The sequence below is a fragment of the Cydia strobilella genome, chromosome 12, assembly GCF_947568885.1.
Source record: "Cydia strobilella chromosome 12, ilCydStro3.1, whole genome shotgun sequence".
NCBI classification, from domain to species: Eukaryota; Metazoa; Arthropoda; class Insecta; order Lepidoptera; family Tortricidae; genus Cydia; species Cydia strobilella.
The window spans coordinates 9,923,905-9,946,299 of NC_086052.1; the positions used below are offsets into that span (position 1 = coordinate 9,923,905).

General features: G+C 36.0%; 3 protein-coding genes across 4 annotated transcripts in view; 2 read left to right on the forward strand and 1 right to left on the reverse strand.

Annotated features, from left to right (window-relative positions):
- The window catches only part of LOC134746084 (transducin beta-like protein 2), an 87,813-nt gene extending 76,047 nt beyond the window's left edge, over positions 1–11,766 (reverse strand). The window contains exon 1 of one of the 2 annotated variants that reach the window (XM_063680322.1): positions 11,449–11,766. In XM_063680322.1, coding sequence (XP_063536392.1) covers positions 11,449–11,596 — 148 coding nt within the window. In that variant the 5' untranslated portion in view covers positions 11,597–11,766. The remainder of the gene's footprint in view (positions 1–11,448) is intronic. The other variant, XM_063680321.1, reaches the window with a different exon arrangement.
- Positions 11,767–11,972: 206 nt separating this feature from the next.
- On the forward strand, positions 11,973–22,275 carry LOC134745860 (coiled-coil-helix-coiled-coil-helix domain-containing protein 10, mitochondrial-like). Its single transcript, XM_063679953.1, has 3 exons — positions 11,973–12,105; positions 15,075–15,213; positions 22,054–22,275. The coding sequence occupies exons 1-3, from the start codon at positions 12,077–12,079 to the stop codon at positions 22,273–22,275; spliced, it is 390 nt and encodes a 129-aa protein (XP_063536023.1). The 5' UTR covers positions 11,973–12,076.
- Positions 12,956–14,466, forward strand: LOC134746096 (coiled-coil-helix-coiled-coil-helix domain-containing protein 2-like). The gene is made up of 3 exons (XM_063680347.1): positions 12,956–13,126; positions 13,210–13,360; positions 13,868–14,466. Exons 1-3 carry the CDS (start codon positions 13,077–13,079, stop codon positions 14,105–14,107), a joined length of 441 nt encoding a protein of 146 aa, XP_063536417.1. The 5' UTR covers positions 12,956–13,076; the 3' UTR covers positions 14,108–14,466.
- Positions 22,276–22,395: the final 120 nt, after the last annotated feature.

Below are 22,395 nucleotides of genomic sequence, written 5' to 3' on the forward strand. Positions count from 1 at the left end.
ATCAAGGGTAATGTTGAAGTTGTTCAGATATAGATCTACAGGCTCATGATAAAGAGATGGCTTGCAATCGGGACGAAAGAATATATCATAAAAAGGCTTTTGGCCAGGTGTGAGACACTCTTCAAGATTTTAAGCTTAAAATGTTTGGCTACAAACAAACCATTAATACTCTTTTCCCTCTTGTGATTTGGTTAGCTTGACGTATCTTTTTCTTCACGTAGACACAGTACTCAGAGGTGTCATATATTATGTTTTAAGACTGTTTCAATAGAATTTATTTCACAACTATATTTTTGACATATGGCATATACTCTTATTTCCTTAAAATGTTGCTAATAGATTGGGGTGCTTCTATCACAACCTGTTTAAAAGATATTCTGTTGATTTGGGTAGTAATGAACAATCATAAAATTTGCAGTTGGTAAGACTTCCAAGGCGATCCAGTAATAACGCGAAATGCCAAAATATTGATTAGGAATGATTATCATTATGTAAAACAAAACAGTGATCGTGATCGCATTAAGTAACGGTAGTTGCAAATATGAGTAACAATTAGGTACATCTATTGCAAATAGTAGGTAACTATAAATAAACATTAATAATAAGAGCTCCATATACATTGCATTGCATAATCAGATAGTATAAGTACTAGAGTACTAATAGAGATAATATAAACAACTTTCTCGTAAAATTTGTTTATTTAACAATGTTATCATTTAATCGAAACATAGTGAGTTCGTGCTGTGTGGCGCTACAAGTGTTAGGTGACCCAAACCCAAACACACCACTGTGCCCGCCTACAACGATAGCGCAAGACCTCCCCCAACCGGTTTTCTCGGCGCGCGCGCAACGAGCGACGCGGCGCGCGGCAGCGGCAGTACGCAACACACGGTCGTCGTGAACGCTGCTCGCATTATTAGTGCTTGAGAAAGGAGACCTAGGCTCTCCGAAACATGTCGCGCGAGTTATCATTTAAGATGCCTATTTATTTAACTTGACTTTCATCCGATACGATACATCGTTATACTTTTTTGGGTCGTCAAAGAAACAATGACCGTACAAATGTCGACCCAGATATGTACGACTATTTATTAGTGTGTCAGGTAACACAAGTTGACGAGAAACTATCGGCGAGGAAGTTGCGTTGGGTAAAATCGAAACGGGAAGTTTTCGAAAATAACAAATTTCTACTCCACCATTTTCCTTTTTACAATCGTCATTCAGAATTTTATACGAACAAAACTTCGCCTGTTACTGTCTACAGGTCCTAGATATCGATAGCCACTCAGTTTATAAATACAAGGAAATAAAAAATATCACACAGATACGCATCAAAAAAACATACGAGTAACCGGACCGGAGTAACACAGTTTACGCACAGCAGAGTAAAAATCAGTAAGCCACATTTGCCGCGGTTTACCCTTGGACATGTTTCTGATTAAGCTGATGCCTTCAAGATTAAAGTCCGTCATACACTAAATACATTTAACACTGTCACGCGTTGGATTAAATGAATAATCCAGCGGTTTAAGTACACAATGTGCTTATGCATGTGGTACTGGAGAAAAGGAAAATAATAAAGACTAGCCACCCTACATATGTTTACATCCAATATTAAGTTGCGTGTTGCTTTACCATAACTGTACAATCCGCATCAATAAGATAGTGACGTTCAAATGGCCGAATATAGGTAAACTATTATACTTTATTTTGATGGTAACAATATATTTTCGTCACTGGCTAACTATTTGATGCTGACTATAGATGGCAACAAAAGAGAGCGGTAATATACATATTTTGAAGGGCTTGAAGTTTTCTTAGCGCCTTATGGCTATTTATTTTATCTTATTTAACTTTTATTCTATCTGTGCCTTATATATATACACCACACACACACACACACGCACACGCGCACACACACACACACACACACACACACACACACACACACACACACACACACACACACACACACACACACACACACACACACACTCACTCACACTCACACACACACACAGCAAAGCGAAGCAGACATCAGAGCATCTTACAAAATCGGTTCGAAACTTTGCTCGGCGAATGATGGCTCCATCCACAACAATAACGTGATGGAACGCATTTTTGTGTGGCGACTGGCGATAGATGGTCTAGACAATTTATTTGTCTCTTGTGTCACTAAGGCAACAGAAGCGGCTGAGAATCCAGGAAGTCACGCTCGTGGCCAAGCATAATGAAATAATGTCGGCGTGGGACATTGTTTAACAATTAGATTAGCAAGATGTTAAGCCGAACTGTTGTGGGTGACATGTCAAGTCAGCAGTTTGATGCATAGTTCTATTCATCACTTTCAGTCTTTATCATATCTAATGTAAAAAACTACTTAGTTAAGAAAAAACTCCGACCCGGTTAGGTACCGGTGTAACGTAGGTAATGCTCATAGTTTGTAAAGATGACGAAAGGTAAGTAAGATTCTTACGATTTGGCATCAAAATCATCCGTGAGGTCTAAACTAAAATTAAGCTGTACTAGGCTTAAAAGTGACTGAAACTTTACTGCCATTTTCGTTCTTAATTCTGCCTTACATTGTTAGATTCTTTAAAGAATTAAACAAATCATATCAATAGAGTGATTCTTCAGGAAGGTTTAGCTGTATAATTTATTAGGGTTTTGTGTAACCCGTGCCAAAGATAGATATAACTCCGTAATAGATGCATACAGTCTAAGGAAAAAACGTGCCTCGAAAATCACGAAAATTTGATTCTCGATCAGATGTCGCTACTACCTTTGGCCTACTCTCGTATAGAGGGCGTTGACGGTTTCGTTTGTTACTTAACAATTTTAACGCATATCAGTGAAAGAACATGGGTCAAAATAATAAAAATAATTAATGCAATTAAAATAAATCATTTATCCATATTTAAATACATTTTATCGTATTTTTTTATAACTTAATTTTTAGTTTTAAAGTGTGTCGATAGATGGCAGTGAATTTACTGTGGTTACAAAATTTACTATGACAGTACCGCTCTATAATATTATATCCTTTTTGCCCGTGCGAAGCCGAGGCGGGTCGCTAGTATCTACATAAAATAGATCTATGCGTACGTCGGAAATATGATTACATAACACAATACATATGTAAATAACTGTCCCGTGGCATATACACAATGCCCACCAATACCATTGCCAACTTTTTGTGTGCTATAGTTTTACACATGTTTAAAACTTTTACGCCAAATTGATTATATATTTTGTACTCAAACGTAAATGAAAAAAAAACTAAACAGAACGGCAAAAAAAGTTACTATACTAATATTTATGCATATGTTATGTGTTGAACTCGAACACTACTCAAAAACAACTTTAACCTACTGAGCTTATTAAACTTATACGAATAAAAATACCGGGTACTAAAGAGGAGACAAAGCAGGCTATGCAGGTTTTTTTTTAATTCGCTACCTAACCTATATTAAATGAAGATCGAATCGAACCACCCACAGCGGCACATGTAAACGCTAAGCACGTTTGATACGACTTTCGAGGGTCCACCCACGTGGCTAGCATACGTGTGTTGCTTACTACCTATGGTAGGTTTCCGTCAGATGAAAATGCACGTACCAGGGAACATCTAATCATACTTCTAACCGAACCACATCAGTTTATAGGTAAGAACCAGCACAGACCGAGTAAACAGTTTCAGGTGAGATATTGTCCAGCTGTAAGTGTCTTTAGGCTCGTAGCTGTCTATAATTACAATAAAGCTTCATTCAGATTTCAGCGAGGACAACCCTGTTTCTAAAATTGATGGATATCAATGATATCATACCTATGCATCCTAGTTACTCAGCTAATATTTGTTGCAAATAATGTCACTAGCATAGCATGTCAGCCCAATCACGCCTACTATTAGGCTAGACAAAGGTATCCTCCGAAGATCTCCATAACGACTGCAGATCTACTAATTTCTTCTAACGGATCTACTAAACCACATATCGGGATACTTTGTTAGCCTTATAATATTGCGTGATCGCCACTTAAACTTTCTTTCTACAAGCAAGTTTCTCAGCAGCAGTTACACGAAGTAAATACGATTCGTAGTATCTCCCCCCATCAACTTCCTATGAGGAGCTGTGTGCAATGAAGACGCGTCAAAACCCTCTACACATTATTAAAATGCAACGCGTATCACTATCAACACAGGTAGTCATAAGCAATACGCCATCAATAAAAAAAACGAAGATAAGCCAGTTTTCCTTTGTTTTCGTTACGTGTTTTATCTTTTCCTTGTGTAGTTCCTGGATGGGTGAATAATTTTCTGTTCATTTGTGTACAGTAATTGTTTCGCCCACATCTAAACTGTACGTGTATACAGGAAAATATTGGATAAGGATTATTACAAAGGCAAATATTGAAACGAAAAACCTAAACGTTGCATTTGTCTTATTTAATATTTATGGCGTCTTCTTTACACCAGCAGACATCAGGCGAAATTATGAATTGGTTCTTTATGATTATCGTAGGTTGTTTGGAGGTTTTTTTGCCCAGCTGATTAAGACATACGGATACTACTGTTTTTAGTGTATGTTGTAATGGAAAACAACATACATAGGATGTTGTTTTCCTTACACCAGCTGCACCAATTTTATCATGCGATGAATTTTTACATTCATCGTCGCCGATTCGAATTGCAATAATGACGTAAGTTTGATTTTTAATTACATTTTATCTGATGACTGATGATAAGACTGTCGCAAGAATGGAATTCAAACAATTATGACTTTGAATTTCTAAATCCTTTACGACAAAACAGGCTAGGGCAGTTTATTTATACAGGACTGTTAGAAATATCAAATAGAAATGACTTCACTTTTGTAAACACGACACAACTATGCAAAACATTTTGCATTTAAATATGCTCTAAACTTATAATTTGTAGCCATAAAAGCGGCGCAAATCAGTGAAAGATGGATGGAAATGTAAAATATTATTTCTAGAAAATTGTCTATATTTTAGTTAAGTTTTAAGTTTGATTGAATATGAATAATAATTTAAATTATAAGGCGGCTATTTACTTGAAGTGTTTGCGCATTAACAACGTTGTTGGTTTATTTTGGAAAAGGGTGCAACGAATTGTTGCAACAAGATGTCAAAAGTTTTAATGGTCCTACTAGGTTGTACAAAGCAGAATAGGGTATTATGTATTGTGTTGACAAAAAATACGTAATTATAATAGGTACCTACATACACGTTAGACGATCATAAAGAAAATTTTGACATGGATGCAAATTAAGTAGTATGTTTGTATAAATAGATCTGAATCTAGAAAAGCAACGATCGTTTTTGGGTGAGCGCGAACTGCTTGATCAGACCTTTCACTCGAGTCGTGGGTGACTAAGGCCGGTCATATTTTCTGAACTCGCGCCATCTCTAACGCCTCAAAACCTCAAAATAGCATTCTATGGGTATTTCCACTCAATTTTAACTCAATGTGTAGAACTATGGGCTACTGTAGCTGAATGCAGTAGAGTTCAGTAGACCATTTAGATTACAAAAATGTGCGCTTAGGATAATGTCGTAAGCCTATGATTATCCAGCGCAGTCATTATTTAAAGAGCACAAAATACTTACGCTACCATGTATTTACATACCAACAGCCTGCAAATATGTAAGGTCAAATCTGGGGCTATATACCTACAATTCGTGAACTCGCGGGCAGAACCATGGCCGCAACACGCGCGGCGATCATCTCCTGCTGGTCCCGCGCTGCCGACTGGCCAAGCCTCAAAAGTCACTTGGTGTCATGGGTGTAAAGATTTATAACACCCCTCCGAAAGAGGTCATTAACTCAGCTAGTGAGGCAATATTTGTAAGTAAACTAAAGAAAATGATAATTGGTTTAGCTTGTTACACTAAAAATGAATTTATGTTAAGAACCACTGATGTCCCAAAATGATGTAATTTAAAAACTAAATTCAAACAATGCAATGTAAAATAACTGTATGTACCTAATTCTATGAAGCTGTAATTCTAATTTAATATTAAAAAAATATATTTAACTATTTGAATTCAAATCTACCTCAACCTCACCCAATAAATTGTAACTAACAGTTTAATCTAGTGATAATTATGTATATACTAGTTTTTGCCCGCGACTTCGTACGGGTGGATTTGTATGTTGGTGGTTATATATTCTACATGAGCATAATATAGAACATTATGCAGCAAAAGATATCAGTAGGGACGGTTAATCATTTGTTAATAATTATACAACGCATGAAATTTGTCTTTCTCAAACTACGAAGTTTTTAAGACCCTAACTGAAAAAAATTGTTCCCGATATAATCCCTCTCGACCCTCTTAGAAGATTTACAAGTCCACTATTAAAAAAAAAATTCGCTCCCGAAACTATTAATACAAACTTTTCAAAAATGGTGTAAGTAATCAATTTTCGTCTATTTTAATATATAGGTAATGCCCTTTTTACCAAGTTTCAAGTTCCTAGCTTAAAAGAAAATTTGTACCACATATAAGCTTACATCCCCTTTTTAACCCCTTTAGGGGTTGAATTTTTAAGAACGTTGAAATAACTATTTTGGAATCTTATACAATGCCTTTCTAAGAAGTTTCAAAGCATTTGTAATAGATTCACTTTGAACCCCTTTTTAACCCTTTTAGGGGATGAATATTTAAAAACGCTTAAATTACTTTTCTTGTATTCTAATAATATATGCCTTTATACAAAGATTCAATTCCCGCACTCAAAAAAATATTTGATCTCCATACAAACTTTCAACCCCATTTTTACCACCTTGGGGGATGAGTTTTCAATAATGCTGAAATAAGTTTTTTTCTTTTTTAATTATATATATTTCTATGAAGTTTCAAGTACCTAGCTTAAAATAAAATTAGGACCACAACAAAATTTCAACCCCTTTTTAACCACTTTAGGGGATGAATTTTAAAACACGCTGAAATCACTTTTCTTGTATTTTAATAACATGCCTTTATGCAAAGATTCAAGTCGCGCACTTAAAAAATGTTTGACCTCCATACAAACTTTCTACCCCTTTTTCACCACCTTAAGGGATGAATTTTCAAAAAACGCTGAAATTAGTTTTCTAGGATTTTAATAATATGCCTTTATACAAAGTTTCAAGTCCCGCACTCGAAAAAATTTATGATCTCCATACAAACTTTCAACCCCTTTTTCACCAACTTAGGGGATGAATTTTGAAAAACCCCTTCTTAGTGGATACTAACGTCATAAAAGCTATCTATTGTGAAAAATTCAGCTCTAGGTCCAACGGTTTGGGCTGGGCGTTGATTTAAGTGAGTCAGTCAGTTAGTCAGGACTTTTAAGTTTATATATATAGATTATGCTGCGTGACGTGTAAAAATATTTATAATTTTATCAATAAATATCTCAATCTCATCTTTAGTAATAGTGTACATCGTATCGAACGTGCAGTTGACGTACAGAAGTTTCATCATATCGCCCAAAATACGTGCTGGACATAGACCTCCCTCGAGGATCTCCCCAACGATTGGTCGTGAAACTGAGATTCGTAACAATCGTAACTCGTAAGCTCTCATACAACTGATACAAGGTTTCCCTGCGATCTCCGCCAGATTGTTGAACCGCTTTCTTGGCAATCTTTTCTAGGTTTATTCTTACGCCAATGTCGCCAATAGGTAACTCGCTTGCCCTCTTATGTTTTTTAGTAATAAGAAGTTGCAACCAGCATAACTTGTTCTTTCTTGTAACGAAGCTCTATCAAAGAAGTACTTAATGCCCCGACCATGCCGAATAAGTGGAATATAGTAAAAATATAAATCTATATAGAGTAGGTACACATAATAATGATCAAATGAATCATCACCGTTACTCACGTCGCATCTTTTTACATACTTGTAGGTACCTATACCATAACAGTAAAATATCACGAAGCATGAGTAAGAAGATAAATAAATTATTGGAATTCTATAGGAGCCATGGAACTATTAAGTTAACAATCTTAAGAGCCTCGGCAAGCTCGGTTCTCCATACAAACGTAGTTACGCTCTCATTTTAAAACGAGTAGCTAGTTTGCTCTGAAACTTTGTACTTACAAGGGGATAAGGTACATCTATGTCGGTAATTAGTTTAGTAGCTTCAGATACCATAGTAAAAAAATACAGCGAATTTTTAAGTTTTTTATACAAAAGTTGTTTTAGCTCTATTTTGTTTGTTTTATAAACTGGAGCTATACAAACTAATCACAGACCTAGATATCGCTGCCCCAATATTACAGGGTTCTATGTTTCACTTTTATCGAACTGAAATTTGAACTTTATCATAGTGACATAAAGTCGAATTTCAACTATCTTGAAAATGTAACATAGAACCCTGTAATATTGGGGCAGCGATATGTTACCTCATGTCATTGTATGTGCAGTTTTATTATAATCCAACACGTAGTTTTAAAATTCGACTATATCGATACCCTCAATACTCAATATCTTTATTGCTAATAAGGAAGAAACCATGCAGCAGTGGATACACAGTATCAAATCAATTTGAATAGTATAAGCAATTAATTTTAAACAACGCTAACGTAACGTTTACGCAGAAAAGTACCTCTCATCCTAACGCACAAAACGGGTCACTAGTTCACTACGCATGAGCAACGCCAAATTTTCTGTTATTTTTGGTTTCTAAAACCAAACCATAGTGGTGTGGTGGCATAGGGATGATGGAGATAATCAGAGAGCATCACATTTTTATAGGAAACAATTAATGAATTTATATTCCATGAACAATATTATGGAGAAAAAAAATTTTTCACAGGCTACAATGGTTACATTTTTGAATGAAAATAATCTTTCTGTGGATATTACTGCTATCAACATGACCTATAACAATATTGTAATTGTTGTCAGCAATGTTTAGGTACTCATTTTAGTTTTAGGTACCTACGCAGATTAAATTTCTTTAGGTATAAACAATGCCTGCTGTCATACAGATGAATCATAATAAATTTCGCGGTATCTGTTTGTAACATGTTTACCTCTTTAACCAGGTTTCAAGACACAATGCCCTCATACCATATAGCCACCTTCGAGTCAAAGGGCGTAACTACATTATATCCAAATGGTGTTTAAGCTGGCTCTAAACATATCGAATTTACACAGGTGAACAGTTTCTGTGATGAATTAATTTAATGACATACAATTCGAGCATGAAAGTCATATTATTGTTGTGCTTCAGAATAGTTTTATAATTCATAATTGCGTTGTATTTGGGCATGTTATTTAATTTAACCATTTTTTTAGGGTTCCGTACCCAAAGGGTAAAAACGGGACCCTATTACTAAGACTTCGCTGTCTGTCTGTATGTCCATCTGTCACCAGGCTGTATCTCATAAACCGTGATAGCTATACAGTTAAAATTTTCACAGATGATGTATTTCTGTTGCCACTATAAAAACAAATACTAAAAACAGAATAAAATAAATATTCAAGTGGGGCTCCCATACAACAAACATGATTTTTTGCCGTTTTATGCGTAATGGTACGGAACCCTTCGTGCGCAAGTCCTACTCGCACTTGGCCGGTTTTTTTTCTAAAAATATTGTTATCAATTGGCATACACCACTAAAGAAAATGTTGGCCTCCTAAAGCAGAGTTTGTAATTATTTCCAATTATTTGCCACTTTTGGTATCTAACAGAAGTATCTAGTTAGAATATTAAGTAATCTCTTACTTAGCAAAAGAAGTGTGTATGAGTATGTGTGGAAGGGTGGATGTGTAGAATATGAAAGTGAGTTCAAACCTCTATTGTAGTACGGGCGAAACCTCTAAAACCGGACAAGTGCAAGTCGGACTCGCCCACCGAGGGTTTAGTACTTTTTAGTATTTGTTGTTATAGCGGCAACAGAAATACATTATCTGTGATAATTTCAACTGTCTAGCTATCACGGTTCATGAGATACAGCCTGGTGACAGACAGACGGACAGTGGAGTCTTAGTAGTAGGGTCCCGTTTTTACCCTTTGGGTACGGAACCCTAATAAAAAGGACATTAAAAGGGGGGAAAATGATTTCACTAACATGGGGCTCAAAACCAATAGGTACTAATAGGTGGATTTTACATATAAATTTCCAAATGTCATATGAACCCAACTTTTGATTGGGATTTTTCAGTCTAATTAATTTTCTCAAATTGCCGTAATGAAAACTAGTTTTGTACAGTAGCATGCATAAGATAGCATGCAATGATCCATACATAATTTGTGAAATATATTACTCTGTGTGAAATATCATCAGAAAATAATAAATAAATAAAGTAAACCACCATACCCACATCTTTAAGTAACTGAAAATAATTTATTGAACCAGCTACACTGTTTTTTAAGTAAGTTCAAACTAATTAACTGTGTACCTATTTCAATCTAAGATCTTAGTCTCCAACTGATTCTGATAGATTGTCTGACATAATACCAGTCTATTTAAAAAATATTTATTATGTTATGATCACATAATAAGTTTACTTTTCTTACAAAATAAGATCAGTTAAAATTGAAATAGATGTCATATATTAAAGAAAAAGTGACAAAGCCCTCCAGTGGTGAAGGCCGGATTCGAACCCAAGATCAGTAAAATTTTTGTTTTTATGATAGTGGACCCTTTTCATGGCAAAAAAATGTTCCAACCTCGGTTGCAACTGACAAACAAAAAACATTATTAAAAAAATACAAAAAGGGTGTAAAATTATGCATCGTGTAAGATATGTTGCCAAGAAAAAGGTTAAAATATACTCCGCAAGTTATTTAATTTAAAATAATTGTGTATGTTTCATCCATAATATCTAAGATATATAAGCATAACAGCCTAAGGTAACATGAGTTCAGTTTATATATAATTTTCATGTTTCCTATATTACTATGGTGGTCATCATACATGGCTCTATGACAAGGATAATTTGATATTTATCGTATATTTGCATATACTTTTTTATACCAAATAAGTTAAAATTTGGTTTTAGTATTATTCATTGAGATAAATATTGATTAATAAAGAAATATCTAAATATTTCTCGGGCCGTCTGTGAACGAATCATTTAGAATCATCAAAAAAAACCGCGAGTCACCAGACAAAGTTAACTGTAAGATCAATGTGACCCTAATCGCGCGGTAAAATATAATCGCCAAAATGTGAATGAGGGAGCCAAACTAACGCAACGTGGTTGTAGAATGCACCAGTCTCTGAAGCAGATTTAACAGTTAGGCACGGGCTTACCGAGCCCGCTCGCCGGGTCAACGATACAAACCCGCGAAGAGCTGCAAGCACGCGGCGCTCCGTCACGTGTGCGTTGCAACGACCATTCCACGCCAAATGTAACTAGTCACGAGGTTTCATTCCTACTGAACATTTCCCTATTAAAATATCTACCTCCAATTGAAAAACTAACCTGTATCTTTCTCCGATTCATGTTCAACTGCCTCCTCATTCTTCCTTTCCAGAAGCTTGTAAATAAAGTGTGCTATCGCACAAACTAGGACTGTAATCCCCGCAAGGAGGAATACATTAAAGTTCTGACCGGCCTGAAAATCGACCATTTTCACTCAAAAATCTCCAGTAGATAATTAACTGCACAAAACGTCTTAAAAACACGACCGCCACAGTCACGCGGCAATAATTGGCAACAAACTAAATTACTTTACTGTTCTATGTACTTGAATGAACTGAAGTGAGGCGAACGAGCACCGGAGCTAAAAGCGCGCGAAGGATACTTTTTACTACGGTGAAGACAGAGACAGAAAGACAGATAGAACACCGGCCGGCATGCGGGCAATAGCATGGTTTCTTAATGTCAACGTCTCGTGACATTGACGTATAACATTTATAATCCGTTTATGAAGTTTGTTATGATGTGTCATAAAAAAAACTGGCCAGAAATGAAGTGAAAATTTAATATAGCTGTAAGGTAAAAAAAATAGACGTCAAATTGCAGAAAATAAATAATAATGTGTCAAATACTATTAATAAATTATAAAATGGGCCTTCAATAACATTTCACAAAACCACCCCTGGAAAATATGCCATTTGGTCGTAGCAGAAGTGGCAGGTAAAGTTTTCCTTAAATTTTTAATGTATTTAGTAGTAGATCAACTTGCGAAAATACTTGTGTATAATGAAATTGATGAAATCAATTTTCTTAGTGTTAGATTATGTTCATAACCACGTTCATAACCGATCTATAACCGTGTAACAGGGTTTATTTAAATACCACGAAATTTTAAGCCGTAACAGACTACTGCACTGACCACGACCTTGGTGCGGTCAAAATATCTCTTTTTTCATCCTAACTTATAGCTGCGTCCTTAACGCACGTACAGCACCAGGGTTGCGGTGCGGTAGTCTATTATGACTTTTAAACGCAACAATATTTACTGAATCCCATGACCTTGTATCAGCGCATGCGGTCTAGCGCACGTCGTGTGTAAGGTGGTCCGCCTTATGTCCGTTAAGGACGCAGTTATAAGTGAGAGCGAAAAAGAGATATAGTTTGTCAAAGGACTGTCTTAATTCAACAATAGAGAGAATCATACTATCTTTGTCTTACACTAGTACTAGCACCCAAAAGAAAAGGATGTATAGTTTTTTTTTTGTTCTTATTTACTGACAATTTGGTTTGACCAACTATATTTTGATCGCACCAACGTCGCGGTCCGGTACGCCCGTCTGTTATAATTATTATGTTGGCAACTTTGTTTAGTTTTTTATCTCTTTCTTTATTCTTAAGTTAAAAGGGCCCTCCACACTCATGCGCGAATCACGGCGCGAAGCCGCGAACGCGAGTGTGGAGTCGATTTCGCTGAATAGCGCATGAGTGTGGAGGGCCTTAAAAAGTGATGATGCTACTCGTTCCATTTTCAAAATTTCTAGAACTTATTGAACCATTGATATCTGTCAGAGATGACATTTTACAATGCCAAATTGAATCATTCATTCAGAATACGTCGAAGCAATCGCGAGTGATTTTGTGAAATCGAAAGAGAATTGTATTAAATTATTTTGAAATATATATAAAAAACAATGGTTAGACGCGGACGATCAGCAAGCCCACCGCCAGCCCCTCAGCGAAGGTAAGAAACGTTTAATATGTGCTTCTTAATATGACTGGTAATTGTAATGATGGCAGGATAACCTCTAAATGTGATTTATTTAGGGCTGCGCCAGCACCAGCACCCGTGCCGAGCCGAGTTCCGGCTGCCGCGCCTGTTTCTACACCTGCACCGATGGCCGCTGCGTCCCAGCAGCCCTCCCTGTTCGGACAAATGGCTGCCACGGCTGGAGGAGTCGCCGTTGGCTCGGCTGTGGTACGTATGTTACGTAAACAACGTCAACCTTGAAATAAGCCAATTTAAGATGCAGTTATTGAATTTCATAATGATATGAATTATTACAAAAGGAAGTTGTCCTAGAAATTCTGGTATGGCAGGAAGCCAAGATAATTGAAGCTGATCACATGTTGTGACGTGATGACACCACTCATTGTCTCTGATAATCATCATAATATTAGAATAGAAATGTACTTTACTAAATATTTCAATACACTACATTAAGTATTTTTGTTTATTATTATAATGAATAATGTAAATGGATGTTACTCTTCATTTTTATTCCATTGAGAACTTCTGGCTAACAAACAAATGAAAATAAAGTTAAATTGTATGCCACAATATTAAAATGTAATCAATTTATGCAATAGTATCAAATGGTAATGGACAAATCTGTAGGTTTTTTTAATAGAACCCATTGTTTATAGCCTAGGCTGGCCATTTTTGTAAAAATAGGTATTGTCAACCATAACAATTTTGTTCCAGGGTCATGTGGCTGGTAGTGCTCTAACTGGCATGTTCGGCGGAGGTGGCAGCAGCGAGCCCGCACCGCAGCAAGCCGCTCCAGCAGCAGCCCCTGCCTACAACCAGGGACAACAGCCAACAGGACCGTGCGCCTGGGAGATCAAACAGTTCATTGAGTGTGCCCAACAGCAGCACGATCTCACACTGTGTGAGGGCTTCAACGAGGCTCTCCGCCAGTGCAAAATTAACAACCATTTGTAAACACCTACACTGACAGGTGCCATTTTTTAGGATTGTTTTTCAAAATTATCCCTTTTTAGAAGATCCCTTACAAAACTATATAGAAAATATACACATTCAGTGTTCTATTTAAAAGGCTACCATTATCTAAGAACTTAATTTCAATAGCAAAATGAAGCACCTGCCAAGTACTGTCAATATCAATTGTTTTGTTTAGCAGTTAATTGTAGTCAAACATTCTGGTTAGCGAATCTTAGTGTTCTGTTGTTATATTTTAAGACCTGTGATGTAGATTTTATTATTTACAATTTAATTGTTAATCTGATTTACGTAATTTAGACAAATTCTATAACATACAATAAAATAAAAAACCCCAAAAACGTTTTATTTCTGGAATATTGTACTGTTTTCATCATCACCCAAGTAACATCTGTTTTCAAGGTGGGATCACATAATGACTTGGAAAATGTGATCAGAGGGTCAATCAACAGACTTGAAGTGGATCTAACAACACAAGATGTGCTCCCGATGTGGTGGATCGACCAGTTCTAGGTAGTTTCTCAAATGGTCACATGATTGAAGTTTCAGTAATGACTAATGTCTGAGACGTAAATTATTTTTGCGCAGCAGGCCGGCACGCGATTAGATTATAGGAACAATAATAACAATATAAAATTGATTGACCTTTGATATCTAAGTGAGGCGCGGGCAATAAGCCAGTTGATTATCACTATACCAAACATTGCTATGATAAAAATACTAGGCGGTTTTAACACTGGAACAACCGGAAGCAATGTTTTAATTTCAGCTTCCAATGAACCCTTTTCAAGCCTAGTTCAAAATCCTTACTTTTGGTCATAGCGTAGTGCCAAAAAAGACAAAGATTGTCTTTTACAAGTTCTCAAATAATAAAATACCGACCTACCTATATTTACACCTAGTCCAATAACGAACTTACACTTCACGTTTCAATACATTCTATTAGCAGTAGCCCGAGGAGGACACCATACTCCAGGGCCGAGAGGCAAGCACCGTCACAGCCGCCGCCAATTGTCGTCCAGCCGCAACGCTCGGTGTTCCGCGATGCTGCTGCTGTGGCGGGCGGCGTTACTGTAGGGACCACAATGGTATGTACCTATAATACATGTCAAATAGCGAATAGCCGTCCTGGCCCTTGGGCGTACTTAACCAGCCAGTGAACTAGGCGGGGGGGCAAGTTGATATCGCTGGAGGGGCAGGCATATATTGTATGTAAAATTTGAGCTCCAGTGGGGGGTGGGGGCAGCTGTCCCTGCTCCTGCCTGCCTACGCCCATGGGCCCGCCCTACAGCATCGAAATTTTACTATCACCTGTGCTGGGGCCATGGGGCTGTGTCAGCTGTGTGATACCTACGCAATTACATGGGTAATGGTATAGGTAATCGCCATCGCGAGTCGCGACCACTTATCGTCTAGCTAGGCTAAACACGCGGCTTTACGCGTTAACAATTCGTATCTACTTTACCCCAGAACAAAATGCATGTCCCTTTCTGTGAATAAGTACTTACAGCGCATAACAGGAATAGGAATTCTATCTAAATAGAGAAATATCATAATATTTCTATTTTAGGCTACTTACAAGTATTTAACCATTTTGTGTGCCAATCGACATAATATATATATAAGCATCATTGTTTGGTCTTGTCTAGGGTTTCCTGTAATAAAGGTCATATCATAAGCAAAATACAATATAACCTTATGCTAAATGCCTGGTGAATACACATAAAACGCCCCGCTTCGTGTATAAATAGAAATCCCATCAAAAACATAAATGTCAAATGAGAGCCAAGTTCAATATGCGTCGTTGATGACTTCGCCGGAAAAATAATTAATTGAGATCTATACATACCTATGTGCCATTTCTAGTTCGCTTAGTGTGGTGTTTAGATTTACATCCGTTAATCTAACCACTCTTGGATTAATTATATTATAAATAAAACAATTTGTTATTGTTCCACACAGTGCGCTCGAAACACCCTCCGCCATGACAGTCTGACTAGTGTTGCCAACGCATCTGATTGATTTATTTATTTATGAACACCACATCTCTTCCCTTTTAACAAATTTGAAAATGTAGAACAATTCATAAAATGAACCATTTACTAAATAACAAAAAGTAAACTCGCACTACACACATTTCTAATCAGCATCTTAGCTTTAACCAAATGAGTGGTAACAATTAAAATAATGCATTTAGAAACAATGACAAAACTAATAAATCACCACACACTTTTTATTAACTCGGTGTTCACCTATGAATGACAACACCTAATGATAATATCAAGAAGTCGAACTCCAGTTACCAATAATATTACAGCTTTCCACATAGTCTTAGAAACCTTATTTCTTGTAAATACCCTTTAGTGTACAATAATTATGTTTACAATATGATCACGACTATATATTACCTAGCCAGCTTTGGATGCTTAATATGTTAACAACAATGAGTGATGTTAGACTAGAAATATCTACCACTGGTTAGTAGCACAACATATATTCTTACTTGAGTCTAGATTAGTCCTTAATGTAGGTAGTTAAAGTAGACCACATACTGATACATCAATGACATGTAACATTCACTGTAGCAATACTGATACATCTATGACCTGTACATCCAGTATAACAATGATTGTTCCATAAATATCTTGTTCGCAGTGTATCCTCTTTTGTAGAGATACCTATGACATTTATAATCTATTACCTCTCCTTTCTTTTAAATGAAATTGTAAGTACTTTTGTTACAATCTGCATCTATTCATTTCAGTGTATACTTGCAATTATATCATGCATAATAAAATCTGTTAAAGTTTGTCAAGGACTGTCACATTTTAAACATAGACAGAGAATCATACTATCCTTGCCTTACACTAGCACCAGCACACAAAAGAGAGTATTGTTCCTATTTATTGCCAATTTGGTTTGACCAACTATAGATAAATCTATTAACCCTCTATAGATAAATACATGAAGCATATAAATGTTTAATAACCTTTCATACTTACAATATTTTTTGTAGTTGAAACTACCTATATGAGCCAATGTGCACATTTTGTCTACAAGTAAGTAAATATAAGGATACATACGCCACGCAGGTGGCGCTGTAATCGTTACAACATTTCTTTAAAAGGTGCTAAATCCGAAACATAAACCGTAAACTACAGACTTCTGTCACTCATTATTCCGGTTGGAACTAGTATAATCTGTGTAAATTTTATATAATTGTACTCAAATCTTATCCTTATAACAGTAGGTATAGATACTTACAAAGTCAAAACTTTAAATAAATCAGCATAGTCAAATATTATATAGATTTCTGTTAGTGATGTTACCATATGAACAGTGACTTCACTTACAGATATGTAACATCAATGATTAGCTTATAATTTTAATAAGAAATTGATTGCTTAATTACTGGTCCAAATCCCATGTTTGCTGATGAAGATGTGAATGTGATCTAAACTTTCAACCAGTCGTGTATGTCATCTATTACTCAGGCATTAACATTACATAGACAGATGTGATATTAATATGAAACTGGTATGATATTTTATTGATCAGGTACCACTATTATCTTCCACTATTGTAGGTGAAAAGATTGGAAACTAAATACCTACGCTTAAGAAATCTCAGAGGTTAATGCAGCTATGTAAAACTCATTTACAACTTCTGCACTTAATTGTCATAAACAATCAAGGTATTTGAAATTCGCTTCACATTTTACTATTTTTATTCTGTGTTGGTACTATTGGTATCTAAATACTTACATAAAATACATAATACATATGTATTTCAAAACAACAGAAACCAAATTATGTCGACAAAACGTCGTGGCTAACTTGCGTTATTTGCTTGATGGAGGATTCAGTGCAATATTTGTAACCACCAGAAAAACTCCACCGACCTTCGCCAGGAATTTGCACCCCAAATGGACTGTTTAGCATGTAGTCAGTTTTCAGCCGCATTGGTTGGTTGTGAACTTCCTGTAAGAGAAATCCAGACGATTCATCTGTCATTACGCTATGGGTGTGTTTTATACCCATTTGGGAAGGTATATGTGGTATATAAACAATTCAAACAGTTGTCTGTGTTGTGAGCCGTTAACCAAGTTGATTGACATGTAATAATTTGATGTTGTCTTTCTTGCGTAAATACATAATGGACTTGTGGTATGGACTAGTATAAGCAGTATACAGTAGTATTTAGGTATTTATTTGTTCTGTTACAGGTATACATTTCAGGCCATTAATAAAGCATAAGCGTCAACAATTTAACGCAAAAATGAACCCTATAACTTGAAATAAAGTTCAAATCAGGTGGAAAATATATACCCTCTGCCTTAAAAACTTAATACTCCATTGCTATTTATAATGTACACATTTCATGAAATATTGAGTTTTAATGTCATAGGATACCTTGTTCCTGAAAATTCTTGCTGAAAATTTTAAGGAAGAAATCTACCATAAATTTGTTTAAGAAACATCATAGGTAACATTGACACTAATAAGTACATTATTCTAATCCCTCCTATAAGGTGATTGTATATCATTGGACCTAATGTATTTATTATTTAACCTTTTGACGCCATGTCAAACACAAAAGCTGTCACTAGGACGTCACGTCACCGAAGTGTCAAACTGAAATTGAACTTGATGCACATGCACGTAGCTCTCTGTTGCGCTGTGGTCTGTGATGGATGATCCGTCTTTGCGCATTGTACCTGCGGTGCCGATATATCGGTCATTGGCGTCCAAAAGGTTAATACACAGTAAGAGACATTGCCAGCTTGCCTAACAAATGCAGGCCGCACAATGCACAAGATTAAGATATGGTTTAAGAATGGAAGGTTTTAAGATATGGATACCAATATGTGCCCGTCGAATTTAATTTCAATTTCGATGAGGTGGTCTAAATCACTGCCACTCAAGAGTTGACAATTTCGACATGATCACTAGTAAGGTTAAATCAAAACTCCATTAAGATTTTCTTTTTACTTGCACTTACCCTATTCCACTGACATTTAGAAATATATATGGCTCGTAACATACCACAGGTGCTGACATCATTATACCTCACGCAGCTAAGTCAGTCTCCATTCCTGGTCACTGATATTTTCTCTGACAATGTTGAACAACACCCACAGACGTTGCAAACAACAATTTTACTTAAGTTGCTGGTCTCAATGTGTTAATTAGGACATATTGTGACATATCAATATAACTTAACATTTGCATTAACACCCAGTATAATTATTTTGCTCTGTAGTTTTGTAAAATCTGGTGATGCCCAAGAAACCTGAAAACTCATACAAATTGTTAGTACACATTCCTAGAGTAAATCTACTCCGGGACATTGTTGTATTCTCTACTAAGGCCTTGTCTGTCAGACCTCTCTTTCAGTTTTTCTTTTATTTTATTTTTTCTAACATGTATATGTTAACATTGTTAACACTAAATGGCTTCCCCTTCCAGGGATAAGCTCCTGCAATGAGAATCATTTTATAACAGGTGTCTTAAATGACTTCTTTAGTGCCTACATTGTAGAATTTGATAAGACTAATAAAGTTAATATAAGATATATAATGTAAGTCAACTTGTTGACATTTGTTGTTGCTCATAACTTGTCTACCATACGACAAAATTTAATTGAATAGGCTAGATGACAAATGTTGATTTCAATGATATCACTTGTTCCGGTATATCTTGAGAATCAAATGTTTGTATGAGACTCGTCCTGGTAAAACTTAAAACAATCCATAAGTCAGAAATGTTGGTCACGGTCTGACAAAATTTCTCAATACAGGAACTACTTATATGCGAGATCCAATTCCAGTAAAAGCCATCTTGATGTACAGGATACAAGAAAATTGCTATTTAAATATTTACAGTTTGTATAACAAATAACTATATACATCTACTTTTCAATAAAATGCAGGGAATCATTTGAACAGATACTGCTAAAATTTGGGTTTATTGAATGGACCAGTCATGAACTTTTGAGAGCTTATTTTGTTTCAGACGTCTTGTATGTATATTACTGATTACAATATTAATTCTTATAAATCTCATTTTAAAATTTAAAATGCAATGTACTATTATGCAGCATAGCACTAGAAAGAGAGAAATGGAAAGAGTTGGGGGAGGCCTTTGCCAACAAAAGGCATACAGACAACCCTATTATAATAAATAATTAAGATGTAATATACAAAGATAACAAGTGAAACCATGTAATTGTCTGAAACAAAAGCTATTTTTATTTTATTATTATGCAGCATACAATAAGGAATCAAACACACAATCTCTTCTTTTCATTTTGAAATTTGAAAACAAAATAACCTTGTGGAGTTCTTGTATTTCCATACATTATTAGATAATCCAAATCATTGTGATAAATTGCTCATTTATCTACTTCACTAGACAGTGTATTATTGATTCAACATAATGTCATCTTGCCAATTTACCTTGTAATAAAACATTTAGATTAGACTCCATTTGAATCCACAGACGCCTCCGGGTTACACCCATTAAGGCATTAGAAAAAAGCACAATAGTAATTGTGATCTGATCTGTCAAAATGAAGATACAAAATACTAGTCCTTTTGTAATTCTGAGCAACTAGGGGATAATTTATTTGTTTATTATGTCTTTATATGTGGAAATACCACCAAGCATTCACTTTTTCCTTTAAATTACCCTGTACATGCAGGTCATATTCCAGTTTTCATAATTTTTTATTAGATAAGTACTCATGGTACATATATTTTATAAATAACTAACAAGTACAATAAAATTCATTTTCATCAATTTATCGCTTTATTCGTTCCCATCCATTTTGTGGGGTGTATGATGTATTATTTGACAACTCGGACGTACGAGTTTACATCATTTTCGGCCGCAGCCAGTAGTCATTTGACATTTTAGCGATTTCTTCCCATCATTTTATGGGGTTTATGGCTTTACTAGGACTTTACAACTCGGCCGTACGAGTAACCTACACCATACATCCGGCATCAGCCTAAACCAACTTGTTGGTATTTTCGTTATTTGGGTTTATGGCTTTACTAGGACTTTACAACTCGGCCGTACGAGTAACCTACACCATACATCCGGCATCAGCCTAAACCAACATGTTGGTATTTTCGTTATTTACGACATGAATATACATTCATTTACTGCAATCGTTTGTCTATCACAAGACAAGATTGAATTGAATTGTACTTATTTAGTTAAAATTTCGATACCATTTATTGCCGCTGCAATTGTTGGTAAACATGGCGCCTTATTTATTTCTGCACGCTTATTTGTCACATTTCGTGTTTACTTACAGTTTTCTGATTTACCTCGTCGCCACTTGTGGTGTTTAGATTTACATCCGTTAATCTAACCACTCTTGGATTAATTATATTATAAATAAAACAATTTGTTATTGTTCCACACAGTGCGCTCGAAACACCCTCCGCCATGACAGTCTGACTAGTGTTGCCAACGCATCTGATTGATTTATTTATTTATGAACACCACACTTAGGATGTACCTATTAAACCATTATGATTTAATGTTAGTACCTATTAAAGTTCAGGATTTGACTTGGCTAGTTTTTACGTACCCGCTATATTATGTTTGTCTGTTACTTTTCAAAAAAAGATTACTTTGTTGGTATAAAAACTAGCCAAGACAAATTCTGAACTTTAATTACATCCCAAGCGAACTAGAACTTGCACCGCACAGCCGCTGCGTCGCCAGTTCTCTTCTTTTGAACTTGACTTGACACACTTAGAAACTTACATAACCTTAATTTCAATTATATTTTAGGCCGACAGTCCACTGAGACTCCAATGGCAAAACTTTTTAAATCCACTGTAAAGTAAAATGTACGCGGCACTCTAACATAACACATGTATGTACTATAGGGATGTTTAAATTGCATGGCAGGGTCATATAGCGGGTGAGGCTATCAGCAGCCTGTTCACCGGTCGCCGGCGCCAGGAGGTGGTAGAGGTGCTTCCCCGCAACTATTCCATGGAACAGCCGCCGTCCGGTCCCTGCGCGTACGAGATAGCCACGTTTCTCAACTGCGCGGCGGACCATCAGGACCTGACTGAATGCGCTGCTTTCAATGAGGCGCTCAAACAATGCAAGAAGCGACATGGTTAGCACGACTTGTATCTAACTACATAGTTTATTACGCGGGGCACGATATTTTCACTCTTAATCGATAACGTTTTATTTTAATAAATAATAACTTGTCAATCGCTATAGTCAAATAATACTCGT

Coding starts and splice junctions, on each gene's coding strand:
- LOC134745860 (XM_063679953.1), top strand. CDS start 12,077: ATGCCATTTGGTCGTAGCAGAAGTGGCAG. Junction 12,106..15,074: donor GGTCGTAGCAGAAGTGGCAG/GTAAAGTTTTCC, acceptor TTCTATTAGCAG/TAGCCCGAGGAGGACACCAT. Junction 15,214..22,053: donor TTACTGTAGGGACCACAATG/GTATGTACCTAT, acceptor ATTGCATGGCAG/GGTCATATAGCGGGTGAGGC.
- LOC134746096 (XM_063680347.1), top strand. CDS start 13,077: ATGGTTAGACGCGGACGATCAGCAAGCCCACCGCCAGCCCCTCAGCGA. Junction 13,127..13,209: donor CCGCCAGCCCCTCAGCGAAG/GTAAGAAACGTT, acceptor TGATTTATTTAG/GGCTGCGCCAGCACCAGCAC. Junction 13,361..13,867: donor TCGCCGTTGGCTCGGCTGTG/GTACGTATGTTA, acceptor ATTTTGTTCCAG/GGTCATGTGGCTGGTAGTGC.